This window comes from Castanea sativa, chromosome 1 (assembly GCF_040712315.1).
Source record: "Castanea sativa cultivar Marrone di Chiusa Pesio chromosome 1, ASM4071231v1".
Taxonomy (NCBI): Eukaryota; Viridiplantae; Streptophyta; class Magnoliopsida; order Fagales; family Fagaceae; genus Castanea; species Castanea sativa.
Genome location: NC_134013.1, coordinates 77,390,130 through 77,411,080, shown reverse-complemented (window position 1 = coordinate 77,411,080; position 20,951 = coordinate 77,390,130). Strand labels below are relative to the sequence as shown.

At 35.7% G+C, this 20,951-nt stretch overlaps 2 protein-coding genes across 2 annotated transcripts; one reads left to right on the top strand and one right to left on the bottom strand.

The window, feature by feature from the left end:
• Nucleotides 1–4,717: 4,717 nt before the first annotated feature.
• LOC142613530 (EIN3-binding F-box protein 1-like) lies at nucleotides 4,718–8,391 on the bottom strand. The gene is made up of 2 exons (XM_075785915.1): nucleotides 8,143–8,391; nucleotides 4,718–7,401 (listed from the first exon to the last, which is right to left on the bottom strand). The coding sequence occupies exons 1-2, from the start codon at nucleotides 8,165–8,167 to the stop codon at nucleotides 5,492–5,494; spliced, it is 1,935 nt and encodes a 644-aa protein (XP_075642030.1). The 5' UTR covers nucleotides 8,168–8,391; the 3' UTR covers nucleotides 4,718–5,491.
• Nucleotides 8,392–17,047: 8,656 nt separating this feature from the next.
• LOC142634804 (uncharacterized) lies at nucleotides 17,048–17,488 on the top strand. Its single transcript, XM_075809059.1, has one exon. It carries the CDS (start codon nucleotides 17,048–17,050, stop codon nucleotides 17,486–17,488), a length of 441 nt encoding a protein of 146 aa, XP_075665174.1.
• The last annotated feature ends 3,463 nt before the right edge of the window (nucleotides 17,489–20,951 follow it).

The window sequence follows — 20,951 nt, the reverse complement described above, 5'->3', positions numbered from 1 at the left end:
TTAGTCTTTCACTTGACATGGATTGAGATTATAATTAATGAACCTAATTATACACTATTCTTTTAAATTAGTTTTTAACAAATGATAAAATTCAGGTTTAATTGCTTACGTACAATACATTTTCTGCAATTGAATTCAATCATATAAATCATATGGGTAGTGTTTGTTACACACATTCATGATTTCAATTCAACTGAAATCGTGTCTTCAGCTTACGATTTTAGTTTTAAAAAAAAAACGATTGTGTAATAAGGTATGTGCATCAATTTCTATCCAAAACCACATACTTCTTATCTTGAAAGATAATATTACTTCTATTGCAAAGCAATATTAGGCATTACAATTACGTTGTTGATTTCAATGGAACAACTTAAGCTACGTGAACTGTAACAAAGTTACTGTCCGAGAATAAAGAAATAAAGAAAGAAGAACAATATTTACGGAGGGGTACTTCTAGTGCAGAGAAGCAAATCAAAGGACCTCGTTCTATATCTGCTCAACATCCCAGAATGCAGAAGAAGCACATGGTTGCTATTCAGCAAAAAGGAAAAGAAAAGAAGCACATGGTTGCTTAGGCCATTTATATTATTATAAGGCCTAGCTCTAGCAGGCCTAGTCACCTTCCCGACATACTAGAGCACACCTATTAATATGCTAGACATGTTGTTGATACCTTCAAAGGGAAATTTTCTTTATTTACCTGTGCCTGTGGTCTATTGGGATGTAATAAATGATATCAACCTATTTTTTATTAGACAATTTTTTTGGTTGCGATAAACATGTAAATTTCTTAAATTTCTCTTAGCCCATTTGGGCTTTTGTTTGTAAAGCTTATGGACCTGTTTTCATTTCTCTTTTACTTGTTTGGGTCGAGGAGAGGACTAGGGTCATCTGTTATTGCTTTTAAAATATATATATATATATATATATATATATATATATTTTTTTTTTATTTACTTGATAGTTAGAACATGAAGAGGGATTTGAAGACTGGAGGTCTCTGTTGAGGTACAACCTAGTTAAACTAACAAAGGTATTGATACTTGATAGGCTAGATAACAGATTGTGGTGCTCATTGTGCATGATTAGTTGGACGCTTAACATCCAATACACCAAGTTTAAGGGTGGTATAAGAGCTTACCTTCTAAGATTATTAAATCAGGTTTAAGAGTGCAAATTCCAAACATGAAAGGGAGCAAAATGCCAATGTCATCAACCAAGTTGCCAAAACGTGTTAGGGATGAGGAAGACAGCCCGACTACTGGTACTAAATTGGACGTTTTAATTTAGACCCTTTTGTTAATTATGCAGAATAATTAATAATTTCGTGATTAAATGAATTTCATGATTATAGTTATAATTAATTAATCACAGCCACATGTAAGTATACAATCAACATAGAACACCAGATTTGATCAGAAAGTAGAAAACTGACTAAAAACACTTCAAAGAAAAACCACTAGGAAAGACCTTCTACCCCAATAAAGAAATCCATTTTTTGAAATAATATTATGTAGTTCATACCCATTACCTTAGATTTTAATCAATAGATAAACTTACTACATGACCTCACACTAGCTTCAGACCTTTTGAATTCACAAACCTTGTTTGTGATCATGATCAACGTACTAGGTTTTTGTGTCTTCCAACTCTTGATCACCAGAACAAAAACACTTGTGAATTTGAACTTTTGAACTCACATGTTCGTCAAAACTAGGTTTAGGTTTTCTCTCTCTTTAGTACATAACAGCAGCCTCTCTAAAACCTCTGAGTAATCATGCCTACAACAAGCCTTTTATATGTTTGAGTGTAGTACACGAAAACCTCGGAAACAATCAACTTAATTAAAAATGCAAATTATAACTTACTCACCTGTAGTTTGGCCGAAATTTAAATTGTCTACTTGTGATTTGAAATTTGACATTACTTACTCGAGATTTGATTGAAATTTAAGTTGTCTACCTGTGGTTTGAAATCCTATGGTGCAAGTGTTCAGCTGAATTATTATTTTTATCTTATTTGATCTTGTATTTTTATGTTTTTTGTGTTTTTAGAAGAGAGAGAGACATAAAAGTGAAAAAAAATTACATATTTAGGTGGGCAAAGTATCAAATTTCAAACCACAAATAAGCAACTTAAATTTCGGTCAAATCACTGATGAATAAATTGTAATTTGTCCTAATTAAAATGTGTTAGATTTTGACTTCACAACTTTCGATCTAGAACTTTTGAACTCACATGTTCATCAAAACTAGGTTTAGGTTTTCTCTCTCTTTAGTACATAACAACAGCCTCTCTAAAACCTCTAAGTAATCATGCCTACAATGAGCCTTTTATATGTTTGAGTGTAGTACACGAAAACCTCAGAAATAATCAACTTAATTAAAAGGGCAAATTATAACTTACCCACCTGTAGTTTGGCCGAAATTTAAATTGCCTACTTGTGATTTGAAATTTGACATTACCTACCTGAGGTGCCTATCTGTGGTTTGGAATCCCACGGTGCAAATGTTCCGTTGAATTATTTTTTATCTTATTTGATCTTGTATTTTTATGTTTTTTTGTGTTTATAGAAGAGAGAGACATAAAAGTGAAGAAAAATTACATATTTAGGTGGGTAAAATATCAAATTTCAAATCACAAGTAAGCAACTTAAATTTCGGTCAAATCACAGGTGAATAAGTTGTAATTTGTCCTAATTAAAATGTGTTAGATTTTGACTTCACAACTTTCGATCTAGAACTTTTGAACTCACATGTTCATCAAAACTAGGTTTAGGTTTTCTCTCTCTTTAGTACATAACAGCAGCCTCTCTAAAACCTCTAAGTAATCATGCCTACAATGAGCCTTTTATATGTTTGAGTGTAGTACATGAAAACCTTGGAAACAATCAACTTAATTAAAATTGCAAATTATAACTTACCCACCTGTAGTTTAGCCGAAATTTAAATTGTCTACTTGTGATTTGAAATTTGACATTACCTACCTGAGGTTGATTGAAATTTAAGTTGCCTACCTGTGATTTGAAATCCCATGGTGCAAGTGTTCTGTTGAATTATTTTTTATCTTATTTGATCTTGTATTTTTATGTTTTTTGTGTTTTTAAAAGAGGGAGACATAAAAGTAAAGAAAAATTACATATTTAGGTGGGTAAAGTATCAAATTTCAAATCACAAGTAAGCAACTTAAATTTCAGTCAAATCACAGGTGAATAAATTGTAATTTGTCCTAATTAAAATGTGTTAGATTTTGACTTCACAACTTTCAATCTAGCAGCGATCAAAGCCTTAAGTAACTATTTTCTATTAAGCTACATCTTGGGTCTTTCAAATTTGTACTTTTGACACATATTACATACTCGATAAGATAATTCTAAGTCATGGAATCTGCTAATCTAAGATCTAACATAAATGAATAAAAATTGTACATACAAGATAAAGCTTCCAATTTGGTGAGGTCTGAAAAGAGATTATATACATAATTTTTTTTAATATGTGTCAAACACTTATCATCGCATTAAGGCTCAAGCTTAGCCCTTTTTTTTTTTGGTAAATGAGTCGGCTCAAACTCTTTTAGTGTGAACCTCTTTTAGTACTAGATAAATGTAACACTTTAATTCGGCACCCAAAAAAGAAAAAAGAAAAAACCATTTTAAACCCTATAGTTTTAGGATGTAATAAATTAAATTATATAGTTTCAAAAGAAATTAATTAAATTTGAGGTTCATAACGAATTTGAGCTTTTCCTTGTCCAAGCCTGGATTATTTGGAACCAACGAAATGGCATAATACATGGGAAGCAACTGCAACCACCTGAGGTTTTAATCAAACGAGCGCAAGATTGTATGGAGGAGTTTCGGCGAGCTAACATTCAGCTTTCTGTCTCACCCACATTATTGAGTCCGTTGAGATGGAGACCACCCCTTGTAGCCCGTTTCAAGCTCAACTTCGATCTTTTAGGACGGTGGTGCTTCTGGTGTTGGAGCCATTATCCGCAACGATAGAGGGGAAGTCATGGCAGCTCTGTCGGCAAAGGGTCCACTTGTGACGTGCAGTGAAGAGGCAGAGATTCTAGCTTGTTGCAGTGCAGTGGAGTTTGCGATGGAGTGTGGATTTTCAAAACTGGTTCTTGAAGGAGATAACCAAGCTCTCACGAATGCCTTGAGTTCAAGGAAAGGGCTGTCGTCTCGGTTGGGCCATATTCTCCAAGATGTGATTTGCATGCTTAATAGACTTAGTTGGTTGTAGGTTCTTTTTGTCAAAAGAAGTGCTAATACTGTTGTCCATGTTCTAGCTAGATATGCTAAGGACCTAATAGAAGATGTTGTTTGGATTGAAGATTCTCCTCCCCCAACTAAGGAGGCTCTGTATTTTGATTCTATGTCTATTTAATGAATTTGAGGATGTTTTCCTCTTCAAAAAAAAAAAAAAAAAACCTCAGATCAAGAGATCCTAACGGTGTTAAGGTCTAATTAGTTACATTTTTATGAATCCTGAGGGTTTAATTTGTTATTTTAGTACTGTAAGGTTTGGCTTGTAAGAAAAAAATTTATCGGATTTAAAATCTAATTTTCCCAAGGATTTCTAAGGGATGAGGAAGCAATTTCTGAGACTGTTAGAAAAAGATAGGGGTAAAGGAAGGTCCAGGTGGAGAGAGAGAGAGAGAGGTCACATAATCATGAAACATGCAAGATTCCTTCCCCAACAAGAGAAATACATAACAAAAAAGACCCCATTTCATTACTAAACAACAAAGTAGTTGCAGCGTACAATCCATAAACAAGAGAAATCTGCAAAAGCTAAAGACAGCAATAACAACAACCAACAAGGTTGTCATGGCATACATGATGAAGTATCTGCCACCACCACTGCAGGCTACAACCATTATATCCAAGGAATCCATTGCTTAGAACTGCACAAAGCAACCACACTTTGTGAATGTGGAAAACAAGGATCCCAAACAACTTCAGGAACCTTATTAGACACTAGAAACTAACTTGGACTTAATCTGACAACAGACTTTGTGAGACTGGAAATAAAGAAAGCTTAACACTATCGAAAACCTGTAACCAAGCTAAAACACTGGGGGGTATGAACATCCAGCAAACAAAACCAGGAGCAAGTGGGAATCTCAAACCAGGATTTGGTAACTGTATTCTCAGGGAACCATGGCAATAAAATAAGCAGCCCCCCATTAATGGGGAGCAAAATAGTTGAACAAGGTTTCCTATATTGGGAAAGCCTGCAAAAAAGGATGGATAAGTGATCTGCCAGAGTCCCCCGGAAAACAACCAAGCCACTGAGCCATAGGCACCCCCACTGAGGATGGGCCGAAAAGGTATGCTGAAACTACCAACCAGGTGAGTTGACTCTAAGAGCTTTATGCATCTACTATATTTTGAGGTCATACTAGAGTTTTGGATTTCCTAATCTGATTCAACACCGCTATATCCGCCTCTTGATCCAGAAAAAGTGTAAGGTTCCATCCCCGATTAGGAGAGAATATCGCATTTCCACAAGGAGTCTAGGAGCAGCTCAACTGTACTACTGCTGATTGAATTGCAGTGTTGGACATTTAATCCCACCAGGTTCTTACCCAATTTTTCCAGGAAAGGCATGCTCTTGTTTGATATTTTAGAGCAACCTGACAATGAAAGGACCTGCAGACTGAGCTGCTCCGCACAAGAAAGCACTGCAACACCAGAGTCAGTGATCGCACACTTTGACACATCTAGATCATTGAGTAACAAGCAGTTGTCTGCGATTGCCACCAAGCTAGCATCAGTAATCTTCCTGCATCCCTCGAGGTTGAGCAGCTCGAGGGTTCCTCCATGTAGCCTAGCCAAGGCTAAAATTACATCATCTGTGATATTAAAGCAGCCACTGAGATTCACCTTCACAAGTCCTGCTTCGCAGCTCTCTAGAAGAGGGAGAAGCCCAGCATCAGTTATTCCACAAAGTCCACTCAAGTCTACATGCTGAATCTGAGGGCACAACTTACCCACCATAGCCAGGCTAGCAGTACCAAATCCAGGGCAGTATCTTACGGACAAGGATCGAAGAGACGTGCAAGGAGAGGGCATAGCAAATCCCAAAGCCATATCCCTGATTCCCATACACTTCACTAGGGTAAGAGACTTCAACTTTGTTCCACAATTTGAGAGGGCACCAACAATCCCTGATAGGGTGACCCTGTTACACTCTTCCAATTGGAGGCACTCCAATGATCCTGCGGCTTTGGCAAAAGCTACCATCCCATTGTTGGATACAAAGCAGCACTTGCGAAGGCACATCTGCTTCAGGTTGATGCATCCCTTCCCGATGGCTTCAAGACTCACATCTGTTATCCCACGACAAGAAGTAACTGTCAACGACGTCAGTTTTTGGAGACCCTGAGCATTACCCATGACCCAAAAGCCTCTCTCACTCACATTTTGGAGACCACTAAGGACTAGATTTGTAATAGCTTTGCCATAGTGCCCAATCACAGCAAGGGAGAAATCTGTGATGTTCACGCTCTGAAGTTTGACCTTTGACAACATAGAAGCTGTAGACAAAAGATTTGATACTCCATGATCCCTAACAAGGGGACAATCTTTGATAGAGACACTGTGTAACTTGGGGCAAAGCCTTCCAATAGCTTCCAACCCCTCGTTCCCAATCTTTGAGCATGATTCAATATTCAAAGAAGTCAAATTTGGGCAATTCTCTGCAATTGCAATCAAAGACTTGTTGGAAATTGTGGGACACTGGCAAAGGTCAAGCTTCTCCAACAAATTGCATCCTTTAGCTATCTCAGATAGTCCATCATCTCCAATATAAGGAACATTCCACAAAGTAAGAGCCTTAAGAGAAGGGCAACCATGGGCAATAGATGAGAGGCCAAGGTTTGTGACTCCACGAAGAGAGTTGCTTCCTCGGATTGATAACTTTCCTAGTCCCCCACGGCTACTAGTTCCAACTGCAATTGCAGCAAGCCTAATGTCTGTAGCTTTCTTCCCTTCCAAACACCTTGAAAGGTATCCATCACTTTCAAGATCTTGATCTTCATCACCAGTGACCATATCAACATCATTAGAAACCGGCGACTCATGGCAAATTTCAGCCTTACGGATGCTACTCAAAAGCATAAGCCAACGCTTGGAGACACAAGCACAAGAGCTCTTCTCTTTGCCTCCATCAAGGCGTCTGAAGATCTCAAAAAGGCATTCATCAGGAAGAACTTCAATGGAAGGTTTCTTGTCCAGCTCAAGTTCATTTCTTCCAAAGATGAATGGGGCACTAATTCGAGGCCGCTTGCTTGGGGGGCAGTACACATCCACTTGGGAAACAATTGAGAACATGCAACCCAAATCCATAGGATTTGGATAAAAAGAACCCCCAGAATAGAATTCATCATCACCTGAAATCCCAATGACAAAAAATAATATCAGATAAAATTGTCCACACACAATTTTTTATTATTATTATTTTGGAATCGGCAAAGAAAATTGTTTAAAACTAGTTAAATCTATTATTTGCACACAAAAACGGTTTCTAACATGTTACTCCAAAAGGAAAGTTCTTAGTTTTCTTCACTCTGCAAATCAAATCCAATAAGAATCTACCATGTATTCTAAGCATAATTAGAGCATAAATGTCCATGTTTGCTTCATGGAAATGACAATCTTCCTGCACCTAAAAGTTTCCTACTTGATGTTCCCATAAACAAAAAAAGGCATAGGCTTTGTGTACCAGAAAAATTTATTACACAAAAAAGAAAAAGAAAAAGAGAGAGAGAGAGAGAGAGAGAGAGAGAGAGAGAGAGAGAGATCTCCCCAAAGGATGAAGTAGGTTTAAAGCATATCACCAAATAAAATCAATCAACAAATATTGTGTAATTCAATTTCCAATTATGACAATCCAAACTATATCATCTGCAACGGTGATGATTCCCATATCAAAAATATACTCAGGACCTCAAACTATGAGCATGCAGATCAATACAATATTAAATTGGCAACCAAGACATACCAATTAAAATCAAACAAAAATAAAGAACACCCATGAACCCAAATCCACCAAAAAAAAAAAAAAAAAAACAATCAAACACCACTTAATCAAAAAGAAAACAGAAAAATAGCAAAGACCCAGAAAAGCTTACCACTGTAATTGACAAGGGTAGGCATGAGCAAATACTAATAATCCACAAAAAACAAAATCCAAACAACCCTCCACACAAAAGCTTGAATATAGCTGTTATTGTTATTATCAGGAAAACAAAGCTCAAGAGCATCTGAAACCCCAACAAGTAGGGCAAAAAAGAAGATGAAGAAGAAGAATGAGTTTTTGAGAATGCAGGAAGGTACTATTTATGTGAATGTACGTGTAACAAAATGAAGATATGGGTGTTAAGGCAAAAAGGATTTTATATATATAATATTTATTGGGAAAAGAAAAAGAAAAGAAAAAAAGAATAGGAATAAGAAAAAAAAAAAGGTGTCACACTCAGAGGCACAATTCAGATTCAGGCACATCTCTAACATCATGCAAAATGCAATGTATCTTCCTTCAAAACCGGTCTTTCAGTCCACAGCTCCAACCCACCACGTCATCACTTTCATCAACCGGTTACCTCCTATTCCCCTCTTTCACCTTTTTTTTTTTTTGTTGACCTTTTTGTTTTTGTAAAATGTAAAACCTACCTAGACTGCAACTATATGAGTTTTTACTTGTTGAACAGGTGAATCATGAGTAGAATTTTGGACCCACATTTTTTTTTTATTGAGATAAAAATGTTTAAAATTATTAGATCAACTTTAAAAAAGAAAGAATAAGAAATTACTTAAAAATTTGAATAAGTGGATCATGAGTGGAATTGTGGAATTGTGGAACCACATTTTCAATTAGAATTAAAATGTTTAAAATTAAGAGACCAGTTTTAAACAAGGAAAATGAAGAAATTATGTAAAATGTTCATTGAATAAGTGGATCATGAGTGGAATTGTGGAACCACATTGTCAATTAGAATTAAAATATTTAAAATTTATAGATCAATTTTAAACAGAAAAGATGAAGAAATTATGTAAAATGTTCATTGAAAAAGTGGATCATGAGTGGAATGGTGGAACTACATTTTCAATTAGAATTAAAATTTTTAAAATTAATAGATTAATTTTTAACAAAGAAGATGGAGAAATTATGTAAAATGTTCACAATGAAATATATAAGTATATAATGACATACTTTTTATGTAAGATGTTTTTTTTTTTTTTTTGAGAAGATTATGTAAGTTAAATATAAAGAGCTCAGTACTTTTTTTTTTTTTTTTTCAAAATGTTTTAATGATCAAATCCTTAAGTTACAAGGTATGAATATCAAGATTCAATATTCGGACAAATGGCTACATTTTAAGTCATAAAAGACTATTCTATTTCCTATATTAAAGAAAAAAAAAATTCTATTTAACTTACTAAGAAAATAATTTAAAATTTTGAGCAAAATTAGATACAATATTAAGAAGTTCAACATAAACAGAAGAAGAAATGATACGTTTAAGAAAAAAATTATTAAAAAAATAAAAAAGTTAATGAAAAAAACTTAAATCATTTTGAATTTTATAATTTTCTTCATAATAACTTTGTAAAATATAATATGGTGTTTTTTTTTTTTCAAAAGACCAAATACCATACTACTTATTAAAAAAATTACATAGATAAGTGATTTGGAGTACATGAACAACCCGTTTAGATTGAACATGTTACAAAGAACCTACTGGATTTGATTGAATACGATCAAATCACATGTTTAAACATTCTAATCAACCAATCAAAATCTTGTCATCGGTTTGCCAATCCAATCGGTTAGGTCGGTTTTGATTTGATAACAATGCTTATAGAATATTTTTTGGAATAAGAAAATAAATTAATGTAAAAAATATTCTTTTTTAATAGAAAATGGTGAGAGATCAATCAATCATAAGAATTTGAATTTAACATAGACTTGGCCATAATAGTTCTTCTATTCACTAAAAACCCTAAAAAGTAATATGAGAACTAATTTCAAAGATATACAGCATCCATGGCCGATAGGTTGCTAGGTTCGGTGCATCAACGGCAAACTATAATGATATTGGCAAGCAGCTGTTTTGGATAACCTTTTCTTTCCTTCTTGATTAGTCTTAGGGACCTAAGTAACAATCATTAGTGCATCTTTTGCTATGAATATATCTTCTCTTTTGATTAAAAAAAGAAAAATATTTTTACAACATCCAATTCTGATTTTCTTAATGTTAACGGCTCCGAATTATTAATTGGATATGCTTATTATTACTTTTGCATAATGTTACAAAGCAAAGTTAACTTAATTACATTTTAAATTTAAAAAAAATAATTAAAAGGAAAAAGTCTTGAATAAAACATATAATAGCATTTTAAAAAACTTTTACTTGCAATATTTTAATTTATATTCAACTAGACAAGGGAAAAACAAGAGGTTCTAACTTACACGAGTGGCTAAATCCATCTTTTTCCATTTGGTTTATTGTAATTACATCAAATTGTGTCCAAAATTTTTGTTTAAAATGACACGGAATTAATGATAAGAATCTAACAATAATGTGCTTTTTGATTGGAAAGACTGAAAGAGCAAGTAACATAGTTGGAAGTTTGGAAACAAACATAAAAGAAACTTATAATTTGTGTGAAAGACGTATTTGTCACCAATAAAAAACAAAAGACAATTGTCACTCTCAATTATTTAAAATGAGATTGAAGTGCATTAGCGGAACAAGTTGTGCAAATTGCACTCTAATTATAGAATGAGATAAAAAGAGCAAGTTGTAAAAATTAAAATTGATATAGACTTTTGTAGGTTTTGGTTAATAGTATCTAGTCATATATAGCTCACGGTTAACAAAGGAGAAACCGTGAGCTTTCTCAAATTGGATTACTCTAACAATGGACTTGGGATTTGGAATTCCAAGAATTCCAAATTTCCAACTGTACTTGGCAAATTTTGTTTGTCTTTCAATCCCAATTTAGCTTTACAAACAACAACTTGGTGCAAAATATATGGGTTATAAAAAGTGGTTGTCTTTGTCTAATCTCTTTTGGCTTATCGGATGAGTTTTCACATTCTCAAGGACCAAATAAAGTATACTTTGGAAAAAAGAGAGAATGATACCCAAAAATTGGTATAGGGGATTAGCATTAGCATTATATGATAGAAGAAGAATACATTGTTTTGATTTGGGAGGTTCAAATCAAATGACAAGGACAAACTTTTTTGTAATATTCCTTTGAACCAATTTGTTTTGGACACGTAATAGGCTTAATTAAAGTATAGTTGTCTGTATAATCACTTTCAGCTTTCAAGTGATTAGATTCATGAAGTGATACCATTTCCCATTAGTGGTTTTGGAAATTTTGGGTTTTATATGTATTATTATTGTACTATTCTCACATCATTTATTGCTTTCATTTTTGGTAACAATTATTAAAATTGTTATGTGTATATCACTTGTCACTTTCTCAATAATGCATAGAATTTGGCTAGGAAATAGTGATATTGTCTCTTTTCATGACAGCATTTTGTTGTCCAATCATAGTTACCCGACTGAGGTTTTTCAACTTCTCTTATTCATGCACTTATAGACCCATGGCTCCATCAAGTTGCATTTTTTTATGAACTTCAATTCAAAAAAGGTATAAAAAAAAAAAAAAAACTCCTATCCAAAGAAAAAAACAAAAAGGAAAGCTGCATTCATCATACTAGAAATATAGATGGAAAAAATTAATTTGAATTTCTTATATATGCAATATCTTTTTTTATTTTTGAAAATGTGCAACATCTTATTTTTAAGTTCTCAATTAAATTCAAATACATGAATGAATTGATTAATAAAATACATATAATAGTATTTTCGAAATTAACGCAATTAATAAAATCTCTTATCATTGAAAAAGAGATTTGGAGTTCAAATTTCGTTTACATTAAAAAACGATTGATGTTTTGACCTGATTACAAAGAATCATCATGAAACAAAAGTTAAAATTTTATAATATTTATAAAAAAAATACAAAATTTTTTTATAATGACAATTAAATTCAATACAACCGTATATCTTGTTTTTTTTTTTTTTTTTTTAGGAAACATATATTTTGGTACTTATACCTAATAACTAAAATAAATTTAATTAACTTGCCTTAAAATGACATGAAAAGTCAACAGTAGGGCCTTTGAGCTCATTGGAAGTGGTCTTTTTTGGGTTTTTCCTTGTCGCTTCAGGATGGTACAGTGAATCAAAATGTGTAATACGTTGTTTGACTTGGAAAAATCTATACTCGGTTTTGAGAGGGACCCATGTCATATGGTGGGGTATACAAAAATATATATAAAAAAATTATAAATATAAACTAGATGGTTCTTTTCTTTTGGACAATTTTGGTTGGGATGTACAATGAATTTGACATAGTATAATATATATGAAGGGACCATTGTATGAAACGAAATAAAAACACAAAACTGAAAAAAATTGCGTTATCAATAAATAGTGGGTTAGAATCAATGGATCTCTTTCGACTTTTTATACCAACTTTGGCTTTTGTTCATACTTTCATTCCCTATGACTGCGTCAAGTTGCCGAACACCTCTCCCTCCTTTATTTCCTTGCATTTTCCTTCTATTGGATAAGATGGCTTTCCTTCTTCTTTTTTTTTTTTTCTTTTTTAACCGAGATCTCTGGCTTTCATACTGATACACATACTATTTTACAAAGATTATTAATCTATAACTAGTGTTATGCTGTGAGGTTAGGTGTGACAAATAATTTGCTTTTTTTTATTTTATAACTAGACAAATAGTTATCAAAGGTTTCAAAATATAAAAATATTTTGTTTACAGATGTCTTAAGAGCATTGTAATGATAAAGGGCCCAAAAGTATATATTGGACCGTGGGCCTTGTCCGACAACGCTTAGCGGTCCGAGGACAAATAGACGATAGGAAAAACATAGGAGTGGGAGTGCCATGAACAAACTATTACTGCAAAGGTTTGGCAAGGTAATTCGAGAATGAATGCCTCCTCAACTAGGCAAAGTAGAGGTCAGAAGATTTGGTCTGCCCTTAATAGTAGCACTTCGAAGGGTTCTACTAATGAGGATAAACATTAGGGAATATAGGATAAAGGGAAGTTAAGAAATATCTAAAGGAAAGTTGCTACCATCGCATTAAATGCTCTGTAGCTAACCCTATGGCCGCATTAATGTGGGGGTGATTCCTGAACAGTGGCAAGTGGCTTTACAGCTACTCCCAAAGACTTCAGGAAGGTGCTGATAGGACAATGATCAAAACCAACAACTTAACCTACACGTGGTGGGTGGAGATGAAGAAAAGAAGGGTATATAATAGATAAAGAAGCCCCTTACAAGAGGAAGGATCTGAGAATTAAGAAAAAAACATTGTAGTAACAAGAACTGGACTTGTAATCATATTCAAAAGAAATATATATAAGAACTAGTCTCCTCGGACTGTGCCGATGACGATTTTCTTTGGGCAAAACCAGTTTATTCTCGTTTTCTTGTCATTTGGACCCACTATAATTGTTATCTAACTAATTAAAGACTAGTTTTCTAGCACACTTTCTACAAATTCTTTGTATAAGGCTCTTTGAGCCTAGATCCTTTTACCTTTTGGGCTTAGGAACCAAATTATGACCTTACAATTGGCATCGTTTGTAGGAAGTTACTTGAGTTTGGTGAGATCAACGTTTAGTTATGGTAGACTCAGGGCCAAATCGGGAGGAGTCTGTAGGGTCCCAACGTCAAGATTATTTTGTTAATCTTGAGCGGAGAAGGGACCGAGAGGTTGGTGTGCACACCACACACACTAGTAGGAGCCAGTCTCGTAGTGAGAGTCACATTTCCCATGAAGAAAATACTAAAAGTATGCAGTTGGAGATTGACAGGTTGCGTAGGAGGTTATGATGCGAGCGACGTAGGGGGGCTTCCTCTAGTTCTAACCATTCTTTTGGCGGTGATAGTGACGACAGCTACCGGCCTAGATCAAGGACTCCCACCAATGAGTCTTTTTCGTATGATGAGGATTGCTATTATAGGCAGAAAGGGAAGAGCCCATCTCACAAGGGCCTGGGCAACGACACTATAAGTAAGGATCTCAATCAGATCTCTAAGTCACCTTTTACCCGAAAGATTGAGAGAGGAAAGCTTCTTTGGCAGTTTACTCAGCCAACGTTCACCATATATAATGGCAAAATAGAGTCTGTGAAGCATGTGAGTCATTTCAACTAGAGGATGGCCGTTCAATTTAAGAATGAAACCTTGATGTGCAAGGTGTTCCTATCCAGTTTGGAGCCTGTGGCAATGAGAGGGTTCAATGGTCTGGAGGAAGGCTCTATTCCCTCTTTTAAGGAGCTTACAAGAGCCTTTGGTTCTCGTTTTGTAATTTGCAATAGAGTTCCTCGGCCTCTAGACTCCTTGTTATCTATGACTATGCGAGAGGGGGAAACCCTGAGGACATACTCTGACAGATACTGGGAAATGTTCAATGAAATAAATGAGAATTTTGACGACATGGTTATAAGGGCATTCAAGGTCAGCCTACTTGCTGAGCACGGTGTGAGGAAATCTTTGACTGGGAAACCTGTCAAAAGTGTGCGTTAACTCATGGACAGCATTGACAAATATAAGCGGGTCGAGGAGAACCAACAACTAGGTAAAGGCCAGGCTAAGGTGGTCCCTCAAGATAGAAGAGACTTCAGGTTGGATAAATACAATAATAATCATTCTTAGCAGGATTTTGCTGGGCAGTCTGGAACTGCTGTTCCTCAAGCGGTTAACACTGTATTTCAAGAGCTAGTGCATCAAATTCTAGAGAAAATTAAGAATGAACCACATTTTCAATGGCCAAATAAAGTGGGAGAGGATCCCACGAAGCGCAACCAAAACCTTCATTGTCAATACCACCAGAAGTGAGGGCGTACTACAGAGGACTGTAGGACTTTATGGAATCACCTAGAGCGGCTAGTTCGAGGTGGTAGATTAAAACAATTCTTGTATTACCCCAATGGGCAAGGAGGCCAGGCAGGGTCAGGAGCTCAAAGAGTGGCTTCTTCAAAGCCACCTCTGAGTACAATTAGTGTTATTCTGGCCGCTCTGGGAAGGACTGGTTCCCACCCCTTTGGGGTATTGTCCATAGTTTAGCCACTCGCAGAGGACTCGCCCCCTGAGCCAAAGAGGAGTAAGGTGGATGTCCGACCAACATTGAGTTTTTCTAATGAAGATAAAGTTGGAACCGTGCAGCCACACGACGATGCCCTAGTTATTACTCTTAGGATAGGGGGCTATGATGTGAAGATGGTGTTGGTGGATCAAGGTAGCGGTGCAGAAATCATGTACCCTGATTTTTACTAGGGGCTAAAGTTGAAACCTAAGGATTTGGCATGTTATGATTCACCTTTGGTAGGTTTTGATGGGAAATTTTTTACTTCGATGGGCCAAATTAGATTATCGGTTCAGGCAGGTTCAGAGGTGGTTTAGGTGGACTTCATTGTTGTGGATGCTTACTCCACATATACCGCCATTGTGGTGAGATCCTGGCTTCATGCCATAGGGGTCGTTTCTTCCACTCTGCATCTAAAGGTGAAGTACTCGTCAGGGGACTAGGTTGAGGAATTGGTCGGAAGCCAATCTGTGGTTAGGTAGTGCTTGGTGGCTGCAATTAGGCATCAGACCGGGATGGAGTCCTAGGCCTTTGCTGGAGAAGGCTTATAGCAATAAAAAAATTCCATTGTTATCCGCAGATGTGGCAATGGAAGAGGCAAAGTGTGAGAATTTATAAAAAATTGTTATAGATAATGATACAGAAAAGTTTTTCCAGGTCGGAGATCAGCTACCTCCTTGAGAAAAGGAAGAGCTGATAGTGTTTCTTAAAAGGGATATTGATGTGTTTGCATGGAGTGTTTATGAAGCGCCTGGGGTGGACCCAAACTTCATTTGCCATCATTTAAATGTCATCCCCAAAAGGCAACCACCTCAGCGCTCATCTAAAGAGCATTCTGATGCTGTCAAGGACGAGGTGATCGAGCTTAAGCAAGCTGGGGCTATTAAGGAGGTGTTTTACCTTGTGTGGCTGGCCAACACAGTGGTGGTGAAGAAGAAAAATGGGAAGTGGCAAGTATGTGTAGATTTCACAGATTTGAATAAAGCTTGCCCTAATGACCCATTTCCTATGTCTCGTATAGATCAATTGATGGATGCCACTGTAGGGCATCTTCGAATGAGCTTTTTAGATGCCTTTCAAAGGTACCATCAGATACCCTTAGCTTTGGATGATCAAGAAAAGATAACTTTCGTCACTCCTACTGGAAATTGCCACTGTAAGGTAATGCCATTTGGTTTAAAGAATGCAGGGTCCACCTATCAGAGGATGATGACTAGGATGTTTGAGCCACGACTAGGATAAAATATTGAGATTTATATAGATCCTATAGTGGTGAAGAGTAAGGTAGAATCCGAGCACGTTGGTGGCCTCGGGAATATCTTTGGAATATTGAGAAAACACAAGTTGCGCTTAATGCTTCTAAATACTCTTTTGGTGTTGGTTCAGGAAATTTTTTGGGATACATAGTCACTCATCGTGGAATTGAAGTCAATCCTAATTAGATTAAGGCAATTAATAGTTTGCATCCTCCTCGGAACCCTAAAAAAGTCCATAAATTAACAGGAATGACTGCTGCCTTAAACCGATTTATCTTTAGGGCAGCAGACAAATGCAGACCTTTCTTCCAATTACGGATCTGATGGTCGAGTTTGCCGAACCTCCTTGGGAAGAAGAAGGAGAAAAGCAAAACATGGATAGAAAATCAATTGGAATGGTCTCCTTACAAGGACCTCTATCATGGAAGGTGTATGTTGATGGTGCTGCTAATTAAAGAGGATCTGGGGTGGGATAGTTATGGTATCTCCTAAAGGGACTGCTATTAAGAAATCCTAGAGGTTGGGTTTCTCGGCCACAAACAACGAGGCTGAGTATGAAGTTTTGTTGATGGGGATGGCTATGGTTCAAAAAATGGTAGGAAAAGCGGTGGAAGTGTTTTTAGATTCCAAGCTGGTTATTGGAAAAGTAGAGGGAGAATTGGAAGCCAGGGATTTGAGAATGCAAGAGTATTTAAGTCAGGTCAGACATTTGCAATCGGGGTTTGAGTCTTTCACCTTACAACAAATCCCTAGAAGCAGAAATACTCATGTTGACTCTCTTACCACGCTCGCAACCTTCTCGGTTCAGAGTTTACCTCAGGTCATCTTGGTTGAGGGTTTGTGTAAGCCTACCAAGGTAAAAAAGGAAGGGGCACAGATTCATCAGATTAGAGTGGGACCTAGTTGGATGGATCCCATTGTCATATTCTTTAAGGATGACATCTTGCCCAAGGAGAAAGGAGAGGCTGATAAAGTGCGAAGAAAAGCTCCTCGTTTTTGGTTGTCCAAGGACTAAAAATTGTACAAGCGCTCTTTTTCTGGGCCATATGTATTGTGTGTCCATCTCGAGGCAATAAAGCCCCTCCGAGAAGAATTACATGAAGAGATTTGTGGAAGTCATACAAGGGGCAGATCACTGTCTCATAGGGCGTCCACTCAAGGATATTGATGGCTAGGTATGCAAAAGGAAGCACAAGAATATGTGAAGAAGTATGACCAGTGCCAGAGGTTTGCCCCAAACATTCATCAGCCTAGGGGCGTTCTTAATCCTTTCTCTAGTCCCTGGCTTTTTGCTAAATGAGGCTTGAACATTATGGGACTTTACCCTAAAGCAGCAGGAAATAGGAAATGGCTTTTGGTTGGCACTGATTACTTCACCAAATGGGTTGAAGCTAAGCCCTTAGCGAACATCAAAGATGTGGATGCTAAGAGATTTGTGTGGAAAAATAGTGTCACTCGGTTTGAGATTCCTCACACCCTCATCTCGGACAATAGGCTTCAGTTTGCTAGCAAGCCTTTAGGAGGTATTGTTGTGAAATGGGTATTAAGAAAAGATATTCAACTCCGGCTTATCCCCAAGGAAATGGGCAGGCCGAGGCTGTGAACAAAGTCATAGTAAATGGGCTCAAAAAGAGGTTGGACGATGCCAAGGGCAAATGGGTGAAAGAGCTGTCACATGTTCTTTGGACATATTGGACTACCCCTCGTAGGTCCACAAGAGAAACTCTATTTTCATTGACTTATGGAATTGAGGCTGTAATTCCTCTAAAGACTAGATTCCCAACGCTAAGGACAAGCTTGTTTACTCTGGACAACAATGACAGATTATTAGAGGGGAGCTTGGATTTGTTTGAAGAGCGAAAAGAAAATTCCATGGTTTAGTTGGTGTATTATCAGCAAAAGCTTAAGCAGGTGTATGACTCAAATGTGAAGTTAAGACCATTAGCTCCTGGAGACTTGGTATTACGGAAGGTTTTGGGCACTGCCAAGAACCCAGCATGGGGGAAGTTAAGGCCCAATTGGAAGGACCATACCGTATCACCTCAGTGGCTGGTATATGTGCATATTTCTTAGAAGATCTAGATAAGAATGTTGTACCACGCCCCTAGAATGTAAATAACCTTCGAAGGTATTACTATTAATGAAAGGCATTTCTGCCATGTTTTACTTATACATTATTTGCTGCATTTATTACCTGCTTAAGTATTAAACAGATGCTTGGTTCCTCAGACCACGTACTTGAGGTAAATTAATGCTTCTTATTATTTGTTTAAGTATTAAATAGAATATTAGTCATGCCTGACTCCTCGGATCACATACCTTGGATAAATTAATACTTCTTATTATTTGTCTAAGAGTCAGAGTGCCACGAACAAACTATTATTATGAAGGTTTGGGAAGGTAGTCCGAGGAAGAATGCCTCCTCGGCTAGGCAAAGTAGAGGTCAGAAGGTTTGGTCTGCCCTTAATAGTAGAATTCTGAAGGGTTCTACTGATGTGGATAAACATCAGGGGAACATAGGATAAAGGGAAGCTAAGAAATATCTAAGGGAAAGCTGCTACCACCGTATTGAATGCTCTACAGCTAACCCTCTGGCCACATTAATGTGGAGGTGATACCTGAACAGTAGTAAGCAGCCTTACAGCTACTCCCAAAGATTTTAGGAAGGTGCTAATGGGACAATTATCGAAGCCAACAACTTAACTTACATGTGGAGGGTGGAGATGAAGAAAAGAGGGGTATATAATAGAGAAAGAAGCCCCTTACAAGAGGAGAGATCTGAGAATTAAGAGAAAAACACTGTAGTAACAAGAACTGAACTTGTAATCAAATTCAAAAAAAAAAATATATATATATATATAAGAACTAGTCTCTTCAGATTATGTCGAGGATGATTTTCTTCGAGCAAAACTAGTCCATTCTCGTTTTCTTGTCATCTAGACCCACTATAATCATTATCTAACTCATTAAAGCCTAATTTTCTATCCCGCTCTCTACAAATTCATTGTATTGGGCTTTTTGAGCCTTGATCCTTTTACCTTTTGTGTTTAGGAACCAAATTGTGACCTTACAAGCAGTTTTATGAGAAAAGAAAAAAAGAAGCAACTAATTTTTTTTTTTTTTTTACAATTTTTTGTATTTCATAAAAAAGTGACATCAAAACTTTCTTAAAATAGTTCATTAGTAAATGTTCTTAAGTGCCCTGTTAACCAGACCTAATATAAAATAGTAAATATTACTAAATGTTGAAAATTTAAGAGACTTACCTTTAAGTTTATGCCTAGTAGGTCTAGGATGTGGCATGCACATACATTTATATTTGCGTTAGCTAGTTAAATATTAATTTTTGAATAATGCTAGAGAAACAACATTTTCGTAACAAATTTTATGTGACAAATTGTTATTAGTAAGTAAAACAGTGATGTTAATAATGAGATCAAATGAGAACCAATAATAAATTGCCACTTAAAATTTGTTGTGAAATTATTGTGAACATGATGTGGATGTAACACTCCTTTTAATTTTTTATTATCGATATTAATATATATATATATATATATATATATATATATATATATATATATATATATAAAAGAAAGGAATTCATGAAGTATATATTAAGGTGATTATTTAGGACAGAATAGTAACTATAGTATGAGAATAAGAGCCCGTTTGGATAGGCTATTGCAAAAATGTGCATTTTCAATAAAATGCATTGCACAAACATGAGTTTTGTTTAAAAATGACATCTTAAGAAAAGCATTTGCTTCCATTGGCTTTAAATGCTAATTTTCGGTGTTTTTAAAAAATGCAACTCCTTAAAAACACCCATCCCAACACTTTTTTTTTTTTTTTTTTACATTTTGGTCTTAATTAAAACATGTGTTTGCCCGTCTCAAACGTCCAACCAAATGGGCTCTAAGTAGATACATCACAAATGAATTTCTTATCACTATAAATATGTATCAAAGATTAATTTTAAGTTTATATCTCTTTGCACTAGTTATGGATGAACTTACTAGAACAATTCTAGATGTGTCGTTGGCACCAAGTTGGGAATATGGTTTGGACTTTGGAGGAATGTTTTAGAATTTAAAAGATACGGGTTAAGTAAAATTGAAACATAGTACATTGAGTGTATATTTAATACAAGAATTAACAAAGATAGAGAGATTGTAAAACTTGTTGGTCTAGTGATACCAAAAAGAGTGTTTTTGATATCTTGGATCAATAACTCATTAAGATAGAGAGATCAAAGATTATGTGAAGCATTGAATAAGAGCAAAATGAACGAAACAAAAAAGTGCATCATGGGCAATGTTTGATTGTATAATACAAATTAAGTCGAAAGATTTTTTTTCTTTTTTGTCAAAAACTTTGTAACTCAATGGCATTTCCTAGTATTTCTAACAAAAACATCCCATATTCAAATCCCTTTACCCCCATTGTAACTACCAATTTTTTATTTATTTTAAAAA